Source organism: Lithobates pipiens, unplaced genomic scaffold, assembly GCF_037356315.1.
Source record: "Lithobates pipiens isolate NorthernLeopardFrog02 unplaced genomic scaffold, aLitPip1_a1.2 Scaffold_16, whole genome shotgun sequence".
NCBI lineage: Eukaryota > Metazoa > Chordata > Amphibia > Anura > Ranidae > Lithobates > Lithobates pipiens.
In genome coordinates this window covers 339,523,778-339,544,630 of record NW_027507748.1, presented here as the reverse complement: position 1 = coordinate 339,544,630, position 20,853 = coordinate 339,523,778, and the positions used below count along the sequence as shown (strand labels likewise).

Sequence of the window (20,853 nt, the reverse complement as noted above, 5' to 3'; positions counted from 1 at the left end):
CTTTATTTGTTTATTGTAATCAGGGCACTGATGATCAGTGCCCTGATTACATCTCTAGATGTCCCCCTGTGAGGAGATGCAGCTGATCGGCACTCCTCTCTTCACACTCTGTCAGTGTGAGGCAAGAAGAGCCGATTATCAGAATCTCAGTGTTTACATGTGACCAGCTGTGAGAGGACACAGCCGATCACATGGTTAAAGAGCTGCGGACGCGGCTTTTTACACAGATCAGGGTCGTGTCGTGTCCTAGCAACACAGCGTGGCCGCGATCACCGCGCTGTGCGCCCCTGCGGGTACGCGGGAGCGCCCGTTCTTGGCCACCGTCATATGATGGTAACCCAAGAACAAGAGCTGCACCGCCCCACCGTCATTTGACAGTGGACGGGCTCCAACAAGTTGAACATTTAATATTAACATTTAAGCAATTATATTGTTATGTATAACTTAAGAACCATGGTGTCTTAAATATCTCTAGATATAAACATGTCCTTTTCCTATATAAGATGTACGTTTCTTTGTTAGTTTTGGAAACAAATATTTTTGGGATGCCCATCACTGCTGTAAAAATAATGTGATTGGCTAGCCAGTGCTTAACTTTTGCTATTTTAACAATAATAATAAGTCTGACTACACAGCCTGACCCAAGCCACTTGGAGGAATACGACAGAAGAGAACAGTTAATGACATCTACATCCCGAACTGCTCTGGGAGTGAGTTCTGCAGCAACATGGCTCCCTGCTTCTCACTCACCAACATCACTTGTAAACACAGGAGCCTTCTGTGTTTACAAGGGCAGTTTTCCTCTAGACGGCTCCCACAGGTCCTTGCCTGCCCTGCACTCATGGTGGGGACAAGGAAAATGCAGATGCAGGTGAAGCGTATGATCAGGGATCCCATGGCAAACTGTACTGTGATCCCCATATGGGCCCGGGTGCATAGATCCCTGCAAGTGAGAGAGAGGCAGAGCAATGCCAGGAGGTACTAGAGCCTGGCCAGGTAGGTGAGATATGAGGAAGCTTTTGAAGGGGGGTGGGCATGGTAAAGAGGTGAGAGCCAAGGAGGGGTGTAAGTGAGAGATGAAATGAGCTGAACCCTGCACACTGTGCATAGCGCACCTGTGAACCCAGCACTACTTATGTAGTGCACTCATCAATGCTGTACAAAGTGAACCCCTGAACCCTGTGTATAGGGCACTCCTGGAACTGCACTCTGTACATAGCGCACCCCTGAACTATGTCCTCTATAAATAGTGCATCCCTGAACACTGAACATAACACACTCCTGGTAATTATTGCCTCTTTAAGTCCTCCCAATGTTGGCCACACCCACTGTTCCATGCATTTCAGAAGTGGGGGCATTGTTAAGTTCCTGTACCTATTCTCTGAAAAAAAAAGGCTTGGATACATTTATTTAGTCATATATACATATACATATAGATACAATTAACCCTTTGAAGGCAACCATAATGCCCATGTGGCCCACAATGAACTTGAGTTTGACACTCCTGATATAGTTTATTCTTATTGGGTGTACAGTGTCACAAACAATTGTTTTTTCCATCACCATCCCTCTGCACCCACTTAAACTAAATCACAGGGATGTTTGCCATGATCTAACATACCTAAGGATGGGCTACACCTGATTGGTAGATGTACTAATGAGGAAGTATAGTTCTCCCTGTAGATCCCAAGCCATACTTACTATTATGGGATCCATGGCTTGCCCCAGTGGATCTGACCATGGATAGGTGACTAAGGCCGCGTACACATGGGCGGATTGTCTGCCCAACTAAGTTCGTCAGACAATCCGACAGACAGTCCATTCAACTTTTGAATGAACGGACTTGACCACACACGATGAACAGACAGTCCGCTGAAAGCTTGCGCGATGACGTATACAGCACGTACGACGGGACTAGAAATACGACGTCCAATACACTGCAATGCAACCTTCGGCCGTGTAAATCCTTTCCGAGCATGCGCCATACTTAGTCCGTCCAACTTGCCTACACACGAGCGGACTGTCCGCTGAAACCAAGTTTGGACGGACAAAACCAAGTTTGGACGGACAAAATTACGGAAATTCCGAAAGACTTAGTCCATCAGACTGTCCGCTGAAAAAGTCCGCTGAAGCCCACACACGAGCGGATTGTCCGCTGAAACACGGTTCAGCGGACTAAGTTGGGCAGACAACCTGCCCGTGTGTACGCGGCCTTAGACTTACTATTGGATGAAAATTTATAAGGCATTACTGGTGGCTGGAATGGTAACATTACTATATATGTTGTTTGGGTTTCTGTATCTGCTTGACCTTTCGATATTTAGTGTGTACCTGGTGGCATTTATTCTATTTGACTCTGTTTGCAATTTTATTTTTTTGTAAGCTTTATGTCTACATTCTTGACTTTATGCTTTGTCGTTTTGGGCTGTACCCCATTAATATTCAATTAATAAAAACATTTTCTGGAAAAAAAATTTGGAAGTATAGTATTTCCTTAAAGGTTATTAACCACTTCAGCCCTGGAAGATTTACCCCCTTCCTGACCAAAGCACTTTTTACAGTTTGGCACTGCTTCGCTTTAACTGACAATTGCGCGTCCTTCGACGCTGTACTTAATCAAAATTTGCATCCTTTTTTTCCCACAAATTGAGCTTTGTTTTGGTGGTATTTACTTATTACTTTTTGCTATAATAAATATCCCCAAAATGGAAAAACAAAACAAACAAATTCTTCATCAGTTTAGGTCAACATATATTCTTCTACATATATTTGGTAAAAAAGAAATCGCAATAAGTGTATATTGATTGGTTTGTGCAAAAGTTATAGTGTCTACAAACTATGGGAAAGATTGATGGCATTTTTATTATTATTATTATTACTTTTTATTAGTAATGGCAGTGATCTGCCATTTTTAGAGACATTGCGGCAGATAGATCCGAGACTTTTGACCCTTTTTTGAGACCAATTTTTATCATGACTGTGACATTATGGCGGACACATCGGACATGTTTTACACTATTTTGGGACCATTGTCATTTATACAGCAATCCGTGCTATAAAAATGCACTGATTACTGTGTAAATGTCATTGTCAGGGAAGGGGTTAACACTAGGGGGCGATCAAGAGATTAATTATGTGTTCCCTCAGTGTGTTGTAACTGTGGGGGAATAGGATTCACTAGGAGAGGAGATATATCATTTTTCCTACTTAGTAAGAACAAACGATATGGCTCCTCTTCCCTGACAGCACAAGGATTTGTGTATTTACACACACAAATCCCCACATTGGCGCTCATACACGTGGTTGCGCGTGGCTGACGACAATCGTGTCCACTGGCCACACACATCAGGTCCCCCTCTAGTGGACGCTAAAGGAATGGACGTACCTATATGGGATTTCGCTCAGGGGAGCAATTCTGCCGCAGTATATCTGCATGAGCCAGTCGGGAAATGGTTAAAGGTCTCAGGTGTGGCAATGCAGCCCCAAAAACCTTCATTGTCTTGTGTAACTAAATAAAAGCCTGATTTGTTCCCTATTGGATCCCCACACTTAGTGAATGATGTTATTTGGGGTAGGGAAGGGGTGGCTGCCTGTTGACTTTCCAAAATGGTACACATGGACTGCTTAAGAGTAAGGGGGACTACTTTGGCAGTTTATTGAGTGCATTGTATTCTTAGTGGAAGTTGGGAAAATTGCTGCCAAACCAGGTTTGGGGGCACTGATACTTTTACCAAAATACTGACAAAAAACAGTGAGTTGAACAGTGAGTGGAATAGTGCTTAATAGCTTAAAAGAAAACAAAAGCAACAAGCAGGAAGGTGTTGTATTATATTTTGCAGTCTAATTTTACATTTTTGTCAGGAACAAACCCACAGACACAGATTCACTCTATGAATTGCAGTAACCTAGCACAAGGTTTTCCTGGTAACTTCACATTTCCGTTACACAGAATTGCTGTGCATTAACAAAACGTGCTTACTTCTGACTGAAGGCATTTTTCTTGTATGCTTGTCTAGTGAATACTCCAGAAAATGCTTTACAGACTGACTTATTCTCACAGTAAACTTTTTAAAAATCAGTCCAGTGTAGACAGTTATGCCGACAACAAATGTTCAATGGGAGCTTGTTGTTCGAAATTCCAACCGTGTGTAGGCTCCATAGGACATTTGCTGTCAGAATTTACGACAATAAAAATTTGAGAGCTGGTTCTCAAATTTTCCAACAACAAGTTTAAGCCAACATCCGTCGGAAAAAAAATCCAGGATTTGTTGTGGGAATGTCTGAGTGTGTATACTCAGCATTACAGATCTTTACTGAATTGTAGATTTTCCAAATCTGTGTCTTGAACTGAGTTTTGTTTTAGTAGTAATAAATTGTTTTTGGACATAGTGATCTAGTGGAAAATATGACTCTGTCATAACAAAGCACTATATTTCACACATACAAGTATGTTAAAACTGTCACTTTGCCAATGAAAGATACAGATAGAGAATTTGATTTACTAATGCCACGTACACACAGTTGGAATTTTGGTCGGAAAAAGTTCTGATGGTTTTCCCAACGGAAATTCTGAAGGCATTTCGCTCAAACCTTGCATACACATGGTCACACAAAAGTTCTCTGAACTTTTGACCTTCAAGAACCTGGTGACATACAACACTATGACGAGCCGAGAAAATAAAGTTCAATGCTTCCGAGAATGCATAGGAATTTTACATGTCGGAATTTGTATAGACGATCTGAACTTTTTCCAACCAAAAAATTGAGAACATGCTCTCAAATTCGGGCCAGCAAAAGTCCGATGGAGCATACACACAATCGCATTTTCAGACCAAAAGCTCTCATCTGTATTCTGCTGGCCAAATTTCCAATCGTGTGTACGGGGCATAGGGGCAAATTACCTGTTTGCTTTGCAAGGAAAGTTATACTTCACAAGGGAATTTCCCCCACCCAGTCAAATGTAAGAAAAAATGCTGTATTTTCTTCCTTTCAAGCTCTGGGGCAAATTCCCTTGGAAAGGGAATGGCCTATTTTCTTTAGAAAATCAACCCTACATTGACTAATATATATATACTTTTCTACTACAGAAAGAGAAAAAAAAATATTGGTGCCATTTTGTGGAATAAAATCCATCCATTTTATCGTAGCTTTTTATTGTAGCTACACTGAAACCTTATTTTTTTACTTGTTATGCACTCAGGCTGAATAACACATAAGAAATATGGAATTTTTTATTTGTTACGAAGTGTCAACCGCTTGACTCAAAATACAAGATCGGCTCAACGTTTGCCCCCCCCCCCCCCCCATCCTTCTATATGCAAATGAAAGGTAAACAATAAGAGAAATCACACACTAAAAGAAAAATATACTAACCTATACCCTAACCTCTGCTTACTTCCCATAGGCAAGGCTGATGTCTGTACACAAAGGTAAAAAACCCACAATGTCTTCATGTGGTGCCCTAATACCTTGTGGTCTTTCTGATCATAAACCTTTCCAAATTATGGTATCTTGCTTGTAAAAAAAAAAATATATAACAAAAAAAAATATATATATATATGATATATGGAATAGAGCACACAAATCATAACACATTTATTAATCTGTCATACATACAGTCAAATAGGGAAATGTATTCTTTAGGAAAAATTATGATTAAAAAGGGAGACAACTTTCAAGTTATTTTTGGAACAAAATGTGATTTGCTTGTAAGTCTTTTCATTTAATATATTTGTTACCATCTGTCTTCAAAGAAGAGTTTCACACCTCAACCTGCACAACAGAAATCAGATTACATTAGATGAAAACATCAGTCAAAGTTATTTATAATAAACCTGTTAAACAAGGGCTGAGCGCAGTAGAAAATATTAATAGTTTAGGTATATATTTTTTTTATCTATACATTGAACTCATATACATTTAAATATGAATCTCGTATGCTAAGGACCTTATGTTAATTTATCTTGACGCATGTAAAGCTCACAACAATATGCTGTAGCTTTAGTTAAAAAAAAAGAAGAAAACCGTGCTGGTTTATTAGTCTTACCAGATTTTCGTGTACTGTATTCTTTTAAATCAACTAAATATTTACATTAAGTAAATTGGATGTAGTATTTGATATATACAGTATATAAATGGTCACCTCTATTTTAGCTATGTTTATCTTTATATGGTTTGTAAACTTATGTTTTATATCTGAGAGCATTATGGGTTTCTAAGAGATCACAGAAGAAGCAGTTTTCCTTCAGGCTCTCTCTCATTGGATCTCCATAATAAGCAATCTTAACATGGTATCAGATACAAAAAAAAAATGTATTCTATTGCAGCTCACCATTTCTTAGATGTGGTGGCTGCATTTTCTTTCTTTCATTAGAATTTTCTTCCTTTATGTTCACTTATTGATCTGGTCAATAAGTCTATTATTTTTAAACTTTCTTTAATAGATCAGGCTTTCTCGCAAAAGTGTCAGTTAGAGGGTTGAGACAAATCCATTTAGTTTAGTTTTTCTGCCTTTTGCATTTTTTTTTGCCCAATAGAAAAGTATGACAGTTTTGGGTTAGCGTTAAGTGTTAAGGTTATTGTTAATGGTTGGGGTTAGTGTTAAACGTTAGGGTTAGCATTACATTTCAGGGTTAGAATGCTAAGCCTAACATGTAATGCTAACCCAAACCCCAACCGCAACATTTTATGCTAACCCTAACCCTAAACAATCATACTTTCTTATTGGCCAAAAAATGCATCAAAAAAACGCAACACTTGCATTTTTGGTGCAGATCCGTTGAAGTCTACTGCACCAAAAATGAAATCTGCTGCAGAAAATAAGTCCCCAACCCCTTCCAAAAAATGCAGTCGCTGAAAATGCATAGATATGAATGTGTCCCATAGGAAACCATGTTAAATTAACTGTAGTGCATTCCTGCAAAATGCATGAACCAAGGGTTAAGGCAGAACTAAACATTCCTTACATCCAAAGAAGCTGCCATCATAGCCTCTGTTTGATCTGGCATTGCCATGGTATTGCACACATGTTCAGTTTTGACAGCAGACATTTGATGGCTGGACAATTGGGTTGAGAGCACAAGCAATGTTGAAAGTAATTATTCACGACATGCCTTGAATGTATCTGTTTTGGGAAACAGTTAACATCATAGGTTTAGATCTGCTTTAACATTGACAGGGCTGCTCTAGCAAGCCCAAAACCTACTAGCTACCTATGGACCTAGCGGTCCTCTCTTCTCACACTTCTCACACAATTAGGGATGAGCCCGATGTTTGACTCGAACATTGGGTGTTCGCCTGTTCACCGAATAGTGAACAATTTGGGGTGTTCACGGCAAATTCAAAAGCCACGGAACACCCTTTAAAAGTCTATGGGAGAAATCAAAAGTGCATGGTATTGTCATAAAAAGTGTTTGGTGACCTGGGTCCTTCCCCAGGGAACATGTATTAATGCATAAAAAAGTTTTTAAAGCAATTGCTTTTTTGGGAGCAGCGATTTTATTAATGCTTAGTGAAACAATAAAAGTGAAATATTCCTATAAATTCCAAACCTGGGAGTGTCTATACCTGTAAAGTGGCACATTTTTCCTGTGTTTAGAACAGTCCCTGCACAAAATGACATTTTTTAAGGAAAAAAAGCCCTTTAAAACTACTCGTGGCTATAATGAATTGTCGGGTCCCGGCAATACAGATAAAAGTCATTGAAAAAAATAGCATGGTTCCCCGGTTCTGTACCAGGCCCTTTGGGTCTGGTATGAATATTAAGGGGAACCCCAAACCAAAATGTAAAAAAAAAATTGAGTGAGAGTCTCCTCAAATTCCATACCAGGCCCTTTAGGCATGGTATGGATATTAAGGGGAATCCTGTGCCAATTTTTCAAAAAATGGTGTAGGAGCCCCCCTCAAAATCCATACCAGACCCTTCAGTTCTGGTATGGATTTTAAGGGCAACCCCGCACCTAAATGAAAAAAATGGTGTAGGGGTCCCCCCAAAAATCAATTCCAGACCCTTATCCAAGAGCACAACCTGGCAGGCCAAAGGAAAAGGGGGGGGGGTGAAAGAGCACCCCCTCTTGAACTGTACTAGGCCCCCAAAGCACCTTGTCCCCATGTTGATGGGGACAAGGGCCTCATCCCCACAACCCTTGCCCAGTGGTTGTGGGGGTCTGTGGGTAGGTTGCTTATCGGAATCTGGAAGCCCCCTTTAACCAGGGGACCCCCTGTGTGAAATGGTAAAGGGTACATTGTTCCCATACCATTTCACAAAAAAGTGTCAAAATGTAAAAAAAAAAGACACACCTTGGGACAAGTCCTTTAAAAAAAAAAAAAAAAAAAGTCCCACAAAGTCCATTCATCTTCTTCTATGGCTCCACCGACAGACCGAAAAATAGAATTTTAAAAACCCGCCTCCATGGGAGGGATGTGCCATATGACGCTTCAGCGCCAATGACAGTTCTTTTATAACTGAGGGCGGGGCCACACAGTGACGTACCCAGATGACCCTGCCCTCCATGTAAATGAGTGGCCTCATGGAGGCGGGTTTTTTATTTTATTTTTTGGTCAGGTGGCGCACCCTCCCCATGTTGAGGGCATGTGGCCTGGTATGGTTTAGGAGGGGGGCGTTCTCTCATCCCCCCTCTTTTCCTGTGGCCTTCCAGGTTGCGTGCTCAGATAAGGGACTGGTATGGATTTTTAGGGGGTTCCTCACACTTTTTTTTCACATTTTGGTGTGGGGTTCCCCATAAAATCCTTACCAGACCAGGTCTGGTATGGATTTTGAGGAGGACCCCTACGCCGCTTTTTTTTTAAATGTTTGGCACAGGGTTCCCCTTAATATCCATACCAATCCTTAATGGCCTGGAATGGAATTTGGGGGGACCCCCACGCAATTTTTTTTTTAAATTTTGGTTTGGGGTTCCCCTTAATAGTCATACCAGACCCAAAGGGCCTGGGGGAATCCCATGCCATTTTTTTCAATGATGTTTATCTGTATTGCTGGGACCTGACAATTCATTATAGCCACATGTAGTTTTAAATGACTTTTTTCCTTTAGAAATGTCATTTTGTGCAGGGACTGTTGTAAACATGGGAAAAATACGCCACTTTACAAGCATACTATAGACACCCACCAAGTACGAAATTTAAAGGAATATTTCACTTTTATTGTTTCACTTTAAGCATCAGTTTTTTTCAGTTTTTAAAACTTTTTTTTGCATTGATACATGTCCCCTGGGGCAGGACACAGGTCCCCAACCACTAACACTAATATGCAACTTTTTATGACAATAACTTACATATTAATCTTTAAAATTATCACTTTTGGTTTTTCACGTTCGTGTCCCATAGATTACGGTGTTCGCGTGTAAAAAACTAATTTTTTGCCTGTTCGCATATTCTGCGTGAACTGACCCGTGGGGGGGAGGGGGTGTTTGGCTCATCCCTACACACAATACTGGTGTTTAAAGTACTATGCCTATATTTATCTGATAAAGCCATAATGGAAAATAAAAACTTTAACTTAAAGCTAAAAAAGCAGACTAAGGGAAGGCTAGATCCTAGCCCTGCAGATTCTCACTCACTTCCCTTATGGTGAAACCAGTGTCAGTAGGTCTCGAAGTTATGGTCAAAATATAACTAACGGCAAATCTTTTATTTTTTTGGGATGGAGGGAAAAGGGATTAGTCCCCTGTCAGTTTTTATTGCTGTATGTGCCCTTATAAGGGGGATTCACCCTCTGTATTTGTCCTGTATTTGTTACCAATACAGTAAAACAGCAAAAATAAAAGAAAACCCCAAATTTTGCGTAGTCCCTAGAACAGGAACAGTGGGAATAGTTTTCAATGGGGGGGAACTAGTTATGGCGACCCGAGTGACAACCAGGGATTCCCTCACTGGTGATGGAGTGAAGAAAAATATTCCCAATGGGACCTATATGGCAAAAATAAACCTTACTGGAGTTATAATTCTCCTTTACTCTATCCAAAATGAAGAATAAAGTTTTGCCTTTACTTCTATTTTAAAGTGGTTCTAAACTCAGAAGGTTTTTTATCCTAATGCATTCAATGCATTGAGATAGAAAAACTTTTTGTACTCAGCAGCCCCCCTCACCCCTGTAATACTTACCTGGGCCCCATCTGGATCCAGCTATGTTGCATGAGAGACTCAGTGGGCCAATGAGGAGAGAGTGGGGTTTAAGCCGAGCTGTACCTCTGTGTCTGAATGAACACACAGAGCAGCAGCTCAACTCAGGTGCCCCCACAGCAAGCTGCTTGCTGTGGGGGCACTTGGCAGGAGGGAGGGGCCAGGAGCATCGGGGAGGAAAGAAGGATCTGGGCTGCTCTGTGCAAAACTTCTGCACAGAGCAGGTAAGTATAACATATACTATTTAAAAAAAAAACAAGACTTTAGTATCATTTTAATCTCTCTAATTCAGATTCAGAATACTTTTTTAATCTCATAGGGAATTATTATGATACAGTTACATTCAACATAAACAATACAAGATCACAATAATGAAAGGAACAAGACACAATGACATAATAAAATTACCAATAACAGCAATTAATACCAAATAAAACTAAATTAACTATACTTTAATAAACCATCCATACTATTACATTACAACATAGAATAAATAACACTGAAAAATAACAAAAACTCGAATTACCAAAATGCAAATAGTACACAACTTTCTCTAGCATTACCCAAAATAAAAATTAACATATAACCGGCATACTATAAAAACTACATAAAAATCTTGACCATAAACCAGATTAAATCCTCACATCCAGCCCTCATAGAGGAGAATTATATAATTTGATGGCCACTGGCAAAAATTATTTCCTGTGTCGCTCTGTGATGCATTGTGGTTGTAACAATCTGTCACTGATGGTACTCTGCAGACTGACCAGAGTATTGTGGAGTGGGTGCAAGGATTTGTCAAGATTAAACGTACCTTGAACAAAATTTTCCTCTCCAACACGGTTTTTAATGGTTCCAGCTTCAATCCAACAACATCAGCCTTGCAAATCAGTTTGATGAGTCTGCTTGTGTCGGACACCCTAAGCCTGCTTCCCCAGCATGCCACTGCACACAGGAGAGTGCTGGCCACCACAGACTCATAAAACATCTTCATCATTGTCTGACAGATGTTAAAAGACCTCAGTCTTTTAAAAAAAAATAGAGGAGGCTCTGGCCCTTTCTACAGAGCACTTCAGATATAGGATAATAGGATAGTATATAGGATTGTGGAACTTTACATAGCAGAAAAACAGCAGCTCTAACCTTTCTACACTTTATCCAAAATTAGAAAAATAGTATTTGGCTTGACATACACTTAAAATTGATCAAATTACATTAATAACATAATATGCATTAACTGCCTGAAAGAGGATATTATTATCAGTAAAAAAAAATTACAAATAAAGTTGTTAATCCAACAGATATTACAAAATAGTAACTCAAGACAAAAACAGCCCCAACAAGAACAAAATTGAATATTCTACAGCAGGGATATGCAATTAGCGGACCTCCAGCTGTTGCAAAACTACAAGTCCCATCATGCCTCTGCCTCTGGGTGTCATGCTTGTGACTGTCAGAGTCTTGCTCTGCCTCATGGGACTTGTAGTTCTGCAACAGCTGGAGGTCCGCTAATTACATATCCCTGTTCTACAGCCTTCTTTAATGTGTCAATAATTAATAGTTTAATAGAAAAGTCAGTGCTTACATTTTTAAGTTGTTGTTTTCCTTATTTGGACTAACAAAGTCATATAAAATTGCATTAAATTGCAAGATTTAGTTAACGAGTCTTTTGAGATTTGAGTAATTTAATAAAGGAGTTTGTAAGAGTTTCAAGCATCTGATTAATTTAAGTACATTTAAAGCAGACCTAAATGAGAATGAATGTTTAAGGTGAACGTTGATTACTGAATTCACATAAAAATGACTCCTTTAGTAGATCAAATGGTCATATAATTACTTCATCCAAACCCCTTTCCTTTTATATTTGTATTTTGAGTAGGTGAAATATGTTAACCAATGCCAAATGAATGGGTTCATTTATAATTATTGGATAACACAATGCTAAAATTCTCCAGATTAGACTGCTTGTGATCTGTAAGTTAAAGGAAAATTGTTGAAACTTTTATAGGTTTAATCACTCTCCATCGTCCTAAGCTCTCATTCCAGGACATATCTTAACTACTTCAATACAGGGCACTTTCACCCTTTTCCTGCCCAGGTCAATTTTCAGTTTTCAGCACTGTCACACTTTGAATGACAATTGCATGGTCATGCAATGCTGTACCCAAATTACATTTTTATAATTTTTTTTCACACAAATAGAGCTTTCTTTTGGTGGCATTTAATCATAGCTGGGTTTTTATTTTTTTGCTAAAAAAAACAAGAAAAGGCCAAATATTTTGGTAAAAATCGTTTTTCTCCTTCACTGATGTTTGCTGATGAGGTGGCACTGATGGGCATTGATGAGGTGGCACTTATGGGCACTGATGAGGTGGCACTGATGAGGAGGCACAAATATGCCGCACTAATGGGCACTGATAGGTGGCACTGATATGCAGCACTGATGAGCACTGATAGGTGGCACTGATGGGCACTGAGATGTGGCACAGATGGGTACTGATAGGTGGCACGTGTGGGCAATGATAGGTAGCACGGATAGGCAGCACTGAAGGGCACTGATGGGTGGCACTAATGAGCAGTCACTGATGGACACTGAAAGGCAGCACAGACTGGCATCACTGATGGGCACTGATTGGTGTCATTGATGGGCACTAATTTGTGTCACTGATGGGCACTGCTGGGGCTACACTGATAATCAGGGCACTTGATGATGAGTGCCCTAATTACCTGTACAAGTTTCCCCTGCAAGGAGATACCACTGATTGGCTCTCCTCTCCTTACACTCTGTCAGTGTGAGGCAAGGAGAGCCAATAAATGTCACTTTCATGTTTATATGTGACCAGCTATGAACTGACCCAGCCGATCACATGAGTAAAGAGCTGCGTAAAGAGCCCTTATTTACCGATTTTGGGTGTGACATTTTTGCGCACTGATCGCGGTTGCTCCATGTTCCTAAGACACGGCGTGACCACGATCAGTGCGCGAGAACAGTGATACTGGGGTGACGTCATATGACATTGTCCCAGAATGAGAGAGGATCATGCCCACTGTCCCATTTATTATATTGCAGGTTACTTATTCTTAGTGTTGGCTGCATTTTTTTTTTTTGGGCATGTTTCCCTTTATTGTCCCTTTATTACTGTTCTTCCTGCCGGTAAGTCTGTTCTCTTTCAACTCTCTTTTACAGACCAAACTGTCAATCAAATGCAGCGTTTAGGAAGTTCAAACAAGCCATTTAACAATTAAAGAGGTTCTTACAATGGTTATATTTTATTGATTTAAGAAAAAACATTATCACGAAAGGAAATGAAAACTATTGCTTTAACTATTTAATAGGTGTTAACTGGAGTTTGTCTTTAATTTGTTATTTAACTATGTCTAAATCGTAATGAAGAACTACATGAAGTTATGTTTCACACATTTATCATAGCTCCTGCTATGATGGAGTTACCTTCATAACAAGTGGTTACATGAAAGATGGAAATTAGACACAAGCCATGCCTATATTGCAAGGTTCAGAAGATTAATAAGATACATTAGACTTCCTAGGATAAAGATGCATCGTATTTAAACATACTGTATATTGTTTTAACAAATTGTAATTTCATTCTATGCAATAATATATTGGCTGTTGCACTGTGTAACATTGTCACATGGAAATATCAATGTATTTCAAATAGTGGACAGTATGGATATGTCCACTGAAGTATAACAAAATACAAACCTTCAGCACACCCCTCAGACCCTTTGATTGAGTGTGTTAATTCTGTAACCAGGAACTAGAAAATATGGCTGCATTTGCAGCTCTGAGCTCTCTTTGACATCAAAACTACTAATGATTTTGAGAGAGTCACTTTCTGAGAGCCAGTGACTTTGATAAATCAAATTGGGCTTGCCCTTCAAGCAAATCAGACTCTGGATGGAAAGACCAGGAAAACTTTGCTAAGTACTTTACAATTTTAATTCTATGTATTTTACTGTTGATTATTGTCTCTTTTGTAATTTTATTTATGGAAAATTTGGAATCATGGTCCAGTTACTTCAGCAATTCTCTGAGAGGTTCATTCACACTTTGGAATCTGAAGATTATGTTTTTGTATAAATTGTATGGATCTAAGATAATCATTGTAGAATTATTTTTACTTTTTTTTTCACAAAATTGAGTAACAGGGTGCTTGCTTTAATCTACTAAAAAAGGATCTTGAGCCATGAGCATGGGAGCTGCTTATTTTCTTTTTATCAAGGTAGGAGGTCCAAGGACAAGCATTGCAATTAACCTCCCCCTCCAAGTGGAAAGACATTTGCACATAAAACCCTGGAGCCTCTATCTTATTGGTGTAAACATTTCAATATAGGTTTTTCAGCATCATTTTTGGAACATTGTATGTCACTAGTCCAATTCTCATAGTTCATGCATAATAATATTTTTTGTTTTAGGAGTCTGAAATTGACTAGAATTAGTACAAGCAATGGCATAATATTGGTTGTGATTACCAATTGTGATAGGATAATGGCTTGCCTTGAATTTTAAATTTGGATTTAGGGGTTTGGTTTCTTCAGTATAAGGGTTAGGCTGCGTACACATGGGCGGACTGTATGGCCTACTTAGTCCGTCGAAACACATTTCAGTGGACAGTCCGCTCGTGTGTGGGCTTCAGCGGACTTTTTCAGCGTGCAGTCTGGCGTACTAAGTATTTCGGAATTTCCGTAATTCTGTCCGTCATACTTTGGTTTTAGCGGACAATCCGCTCGTCAGTAGGCTAGTTCGACGGACTAAGAATGGCGCATGCTCAGAAAGGATTTACACGGCGGAAGGGTGCATTGCTGTGTATTGGACTTCCTATTTCTAGTCCCGTCGTACGTGCTGTACACGTCATCGTGCAAGCTTTCGTCGGACTGTTTGGCTATCCGTGTGTGGTCAAGTCCGTTCATTCGAAAGTATGACGGACTGTCCGTCGGATTGTATGACGGACTAAGTAGGCCATACACTCCGCCCGTGTGTACGCGGCCTTAGGTGCCAAGGTAATTTTGAGGTAAAGTATGGATGAAAGGGTTAACTTTAGTTTAACAGCTAAGTTTGATGGTGAGATTGAGGGTTAACCCCCCTGACGGTCTTCCAGAGTCTGGCTCGAGGTGGAATTTTTATACCAAAAGCGGCAACCCCCGAGCCAGACTCGGGACTGCATCGCTGGATCCAGGAGGAGGTTTACTTACATTCTACCTCGGATCCAGCGGTGTCTCCCCGCTGTACGAGCGAGCCGTGTCTCGCTCGATCTATCACATCGCCGATCTCCGTGCCCTGCGAGCGTTGCGACGCACGGGGGTGGAGATCAGCGCCAAATTCTAAAAGTGAAACACACAGTATACATACAGTATAATGTAATCTTACAGATTACATTGCTGTATGTAATTATTTCACATCCCCTTTGTCCCTAGGGGTCTGCCCAGTGTCCTGGGTCCCAGTGTTTTATATTATAAAAACTGTTCTTTATGCCTGGAAACTGGAGATTGTCCATAGCAACCAAAACTGTCCCTTTACATCAAAAATGATTTCAGACCAGCTAGAAAACAGCGATAATAAATTAGAATCACTCGCAGAATTGAGCGATAGTGATTTGTGGGGAGATCCGTCATCAAATACTGAAAAGTAATGACAGTGACAATTCTGCAACTGAGCAAATTTCAGTGTTTTTGATTTGATTACATTATTGAATAATTTTTTTTTATTCTTATATTATTATTTGGTACAATTATTTATAATTATTTATTATATTATAATTTATTTATTTATGATTTCATTTTTCAAACTTTATCATACCCGGGATGTCTGCTAGACTCTGGTTTGGACAGATTTAAGAGAGTTATTCCTAAGAATTACAGGGCTACAATATAAAACGCCAAATTTTCATGCAAAATAATGGTACCGCTTTTAGCACCTAAAATCCGAAATAATCGTACCGCCAGGGAGGTTAAAGTTAGATCGAAGTTTTTATTTGGTTAAAAAAAGTGTAAAGTTAAGTAAGAAATATATATTTTTTGAATTGCAATAAATCACTTATTTACGCGAGTTATAAGTGCATATTATATATGTGCACTGATTCTCACATGCAGTAAGAGACTGAATGTCATGTATACATGTATGTAACATCAAAAAAATAGCATTGATACTCCTGCACCTAAGCTAACTGTGCCAATGTTCAGAAGCCACAAAACACATACCATACTTTTAAAATGGTACTAATCCACACATGATACATCTTTGTAATGCATATAGCATGTTTAAAAGGAGGAAAATATATCCTGTTTATCTGGGCTGGGAGCCAAGCTCTTAAAGTCAAGGTAGACCCTGGGCTAGACTTATAGATTTTATGTAATACTGTACTCGCCTCTTATTAGTTTTTTTTCAGAAGACACAGAGTCTGATCTTAATAATGGATGAAATTGTGTATCCTTTGAAAGGCTTTTTCTCCTACAGATGCATTGACTGAAACCATCCTGTGCACACAGGGAGCATCCCTCCTGCTTTATTGCTTACTTAGAACTTACATGGTTCTTCTGTCAAGATGAGGCATAGCAAGACGGCAGCTAAGCAAACAATCCATATCTCATTAGCGCAATAAAAGGAGATGTTGTATATTCTTTATTTATTTATTTCATTTTTTTTTTGTATTATATTTGCAGTAGGAATAATATGAATTCTGAACAGTATGTTCAGTGAGGTGTCATTTGCAAGCACTGAGGTGCAAAATAGCTTGCAATCCTGAAGGCAGTGTTTAGAATATTTTATGGCTAATAATTTCTCTGTTAGATAACATGCATTCTATTCATAGTGCTGCACGCAACATAATACAACTATCTGCAAAACAATGTGTCTTCAGATTTTCATTCTTATTTCCTTTTCTTGAAAATGTAACTAGTGAGGGTTTTTTTTTTTGGGATCCATGAGTGTGGTTTTGATAAAATGACATATTGCTTAAAATTACTATTTATTTTTACCCAAATGGAATAGTTGTGGAACTTCAAGTTCATAAGCACAGGTCAAGTTAGCATTTGTAGCATATCTACTATTTATTTATTGTAGAGATATACTGTGTGGATTGATTTTTCACCTGTCAGATTTTTGGTTGTGGATGCACCACTATCCCTGTATTTCATTTCACAACAACTTTAAAAGCATTTCATTGACACCTGTCTGCCTAAGTTGATTGTGAGGTTAGCTACTCTACGTAGACAGTATAATGTAATCAAGTTTCTTTTGATTCTAAATTTAAAGATTAAATTGAATTTATTTTTTTAAATACTCGTATACAGTAGTGCATATATTAAAGGTACACATAAAGTAGAACAGACATTTTTAATTTGAGATGCGAGCAATATGACAAGCCTCCCCTCAGAATTAGCTGTCTAGCCTTGTTTCTATTTGTCAACAATTTAGTGATCTGATCTGATTTGACTTTTGCTTGTAAAGAGTGAGATAAATTATCAAACAAACCAACTGCAGGCATGTTGCTATCTCTAACATACAAAAGGCTTGATTTAATAAAAAAAAGTCAGTATACAAATAATAGTAATTTATATCAATACATCAAAGCTATAAAGGAGATATATATTTTAGACATTTAAATATGAGTGGTGATGCAGGAAATAGAAACGGCATTGTAGAGCAAAAACTTCAGAGGGTATGCACCTAGTAACTTTGTATGGTAGCTCTGGAGTTCTTGACAGAACAAGGCAAACTGAGTAAACATTCTAATTTTTAGCAAGTTGTGGAGCTGGATACTATTTGGTTTATTGTTTGGTTTACTTTACCCCAAAAAAAAAAATATTATACTGTAGCTTACTTAATGAGGTGGTGGCATTAGTTTATGACCAGAGCACTTTTTGCGATTCGGCACTGCATCGCTTTAACTGACAATTGTGCAGTCATGCAATGTTATACCCAAACAAAATTGGTGTTCTTTTTTTCCCCACAAATAGAGCTTTCTTTTGGTGGTATTTTATCACCTCTGCGTTTTTTTTATTTTTTGCGTTATAAACAAAAAAAGAGCGTAAATTTTGAAAAAAACACAATATTTAAAAAATTTTGGTATAATAAATATCCCCCAAAAATTTATATAAACATTTTTTTTCCTCAGTTTAGGCCGATATGTATTCTACATAGTTTTGGTAAATAAATCGCATAATGATTGGTTTGTGAAAAAGTTATAGCGTCTACAATATAGGGGATAGTTTTATGCCATTTTTATTATTCATTTTATTTTATTAGTAATGACTGTGATCTGCAATTTTTATCATGACTGTGACATTATGGCGGACACATCGGACATTTTTTACACTATTTTGGGACCATTGTCATTTATACAGTGATCAGTGCTATAAAAATAAACTGATTACTGTGTAAATTACACTGACAGGGAAGGGGTTAACCACTAGAGAGTGATGAAGGGGTTAAGTGTGTCTTAGGAAGTGATTCTAACTATGGGGGGAAGGGCTACCTAGGACATGACAGGCATCACTGCTCCTGATCACAGGGAGCAGTGGATCTCTGTCATGACACAAGGCAGAATGGGGAAATGCCTTGTTTACGCACTTCCCCATTCTACCTCTCCACACCGCAATCGTGGGCTGCTGGAGAACATCGAGTTCCCGGGACCTGCGGGCATGCTGCGGCGTGCCCGAAAGGTGGCAAATTTAAATGGATGTACCTGTACGTTCATTTGCCTATCTGTGCCATTGTGCCAACTTACATCTGTGTGCGGTGGTTGGCAAGCGGTTAAAGAGGAACTTCAGTCTGCTCACATAATTTGTAATAAAAACATCTTTGCCATTCTGAAGCTTGGCTCCAACCACTTTGCATATTATTTTATATATTCTGTGATTCTGTACTTGGCAAATATGTTGCAGAAATCTCCCTCCACTGACTCTGGTTGCAACCATTTTAATGTTGGGCAGCTGAAGCTGCTGTCTGTTCACTTTCTGGATTTACACAGACACACAGAGGCACACCTCCAGCTCTACAGCTCTGATTGGCCCTTTTATGATCCATTCTCCCTCCCTTCCTGGAAAACTCTCATGAGAGTGAGACAGAGAGAGAGATGTGCATTATGTCATACGCCTAGCCATTTTTCCCCACAAGAAAAAGGAAGTGGGCTGTATAAGATATTTACTGGCAGAAAAAAATGTTTTACTATCCAAAGTTAAAACAACAAGGGCAGAAGATTTAATAGATGGGAAGATGAAAAAATGACTGAAGTTCCACTTTAAGCTTAATAGAAGTGTCAAGGGCACGGATATTTCAATGAAAAGTGTTCTATGAATGGAGGAGGCAAACCTTTCATTCATCCGCCCATCCTCATCTCTCTAATGAGACAAATGTAAAACTAAGGTTTGGTGATTTTTTTTTTTTAACCAACACCAGTGATGTTACTTATAATGAATTAAAAGTATGCCTTGTACAGGTAGCTGCTATGTTTGTTGAAAATTTCAGTTCAGATCTTTTCGTGCTGTGAGGGTTAATACATGGCTGAACCTATCACAGATGCTTGTCCAAAATGCCTCTGTATGAATGGAGAATGGACAGATGAATGAAAGCTTTTCTCTCAGCCCTTGTACATACGGTCGGAGATTCCGACAGAATGTGTCCTATCGGACCGTTTTGTCGGATATTCTGACTGTGTGTGGTCTCCATTGGACTGTTTCCGTCGGAATATCCAACGGACCAACTTTTCCAACTTACCGGTAAAATTTTCTGACAAAATGCTCCGATCGGACATACTCCAATCATGTGTAGCCTACTCCGACGGACAAAGTGCCACGCATGCTCAGATCAAATTCCTAGACCAAAGCTATTGGCTACTAGCGTGAACGTAGTCCCGTCATAACGAAATAACGTCATAACGGATTTTCTGACAACTTTGTCCGACTGTGTGTATGCAAAAAAATCCAACGGATTTGGTTGTCAGAATGTCCGACCATGTATACAAGGGCTTACACTTCCTCTTTTCTTGTCCCAGTGTCATAGAGGTGTCACAATGTTAAGACAAGATAGACAGAAAAGGTAGAAGAAGTTGCTCCAATAGAGCCACCAACAGCAGAGGTGGCAGAGATTGCATTCCCTTCATGGAATTGGGCTTTAAAACAGAATACGTAACAGATACCAATTCATGCTATATCATTTTAGAATTGTCCCTTTTAGACTTAAATATTTCAATTGCTATTGTATTATCATATTAAAAAAATGCTCAGTCTTTGCCAATTAATACACTTTGTGACGAATAAGGGAATAAGGCTGCTCTTGCATACAATGTGATTAGTAACAGACTAATGCAAGTTCAAACATCCCATTTGCAGCAATGTCTGCTATATTTGTCATTGCCAGGAAAATGTTGAATTAAGGACAATACGTGCAGCATTTCTGTTATATCAGGCAGTGGAAAAAGCTGTTGGATGAGATTATGAAATTAGGAAAGGTTTAAATCATTGAATTTGATGCACAAGAGGCACAAGAAGATAGCTAGTTGTTATATTGCTGTAGCAATGAGACATGGTTTACAGCATGACATAATTTCTCCTTTCTGTTTTCATTTCAGTTATCCTGCTGGATTCCAAAGAATCACAGGCCGAGCTGGGCTGGACTTCACATCCATCTAATGGAGTAAGTGTTGCATTTTATGAGTTGACTTGTTGAGGGGTGGTTTGCAGAACTTAATGTTG

General features: G+C 39.0%; 1 protein-coding gene across 1 annotated transcript in view; it reads left to right on the top strand.

Annotated features, from left to right (window-relative positions):
- Window positions 1-20,853, top strand: part of EPHA10 (EPH receptor A10) — a 943,825-nt gene that overhangs the window by 92,688 nt on the left and 830,284 nt on the right. The window contains exon 2 of the mRNA XM_077481808.1: window positions 20,730-20,794. Within this exon, the coding sequence (XP_077337934.1) occupies window positions 20,730-20,794 (65 nt within the window). The remainder of the gene's footprint in view (window positions 1-20,729; window positions 20,795-20,853) is intronic.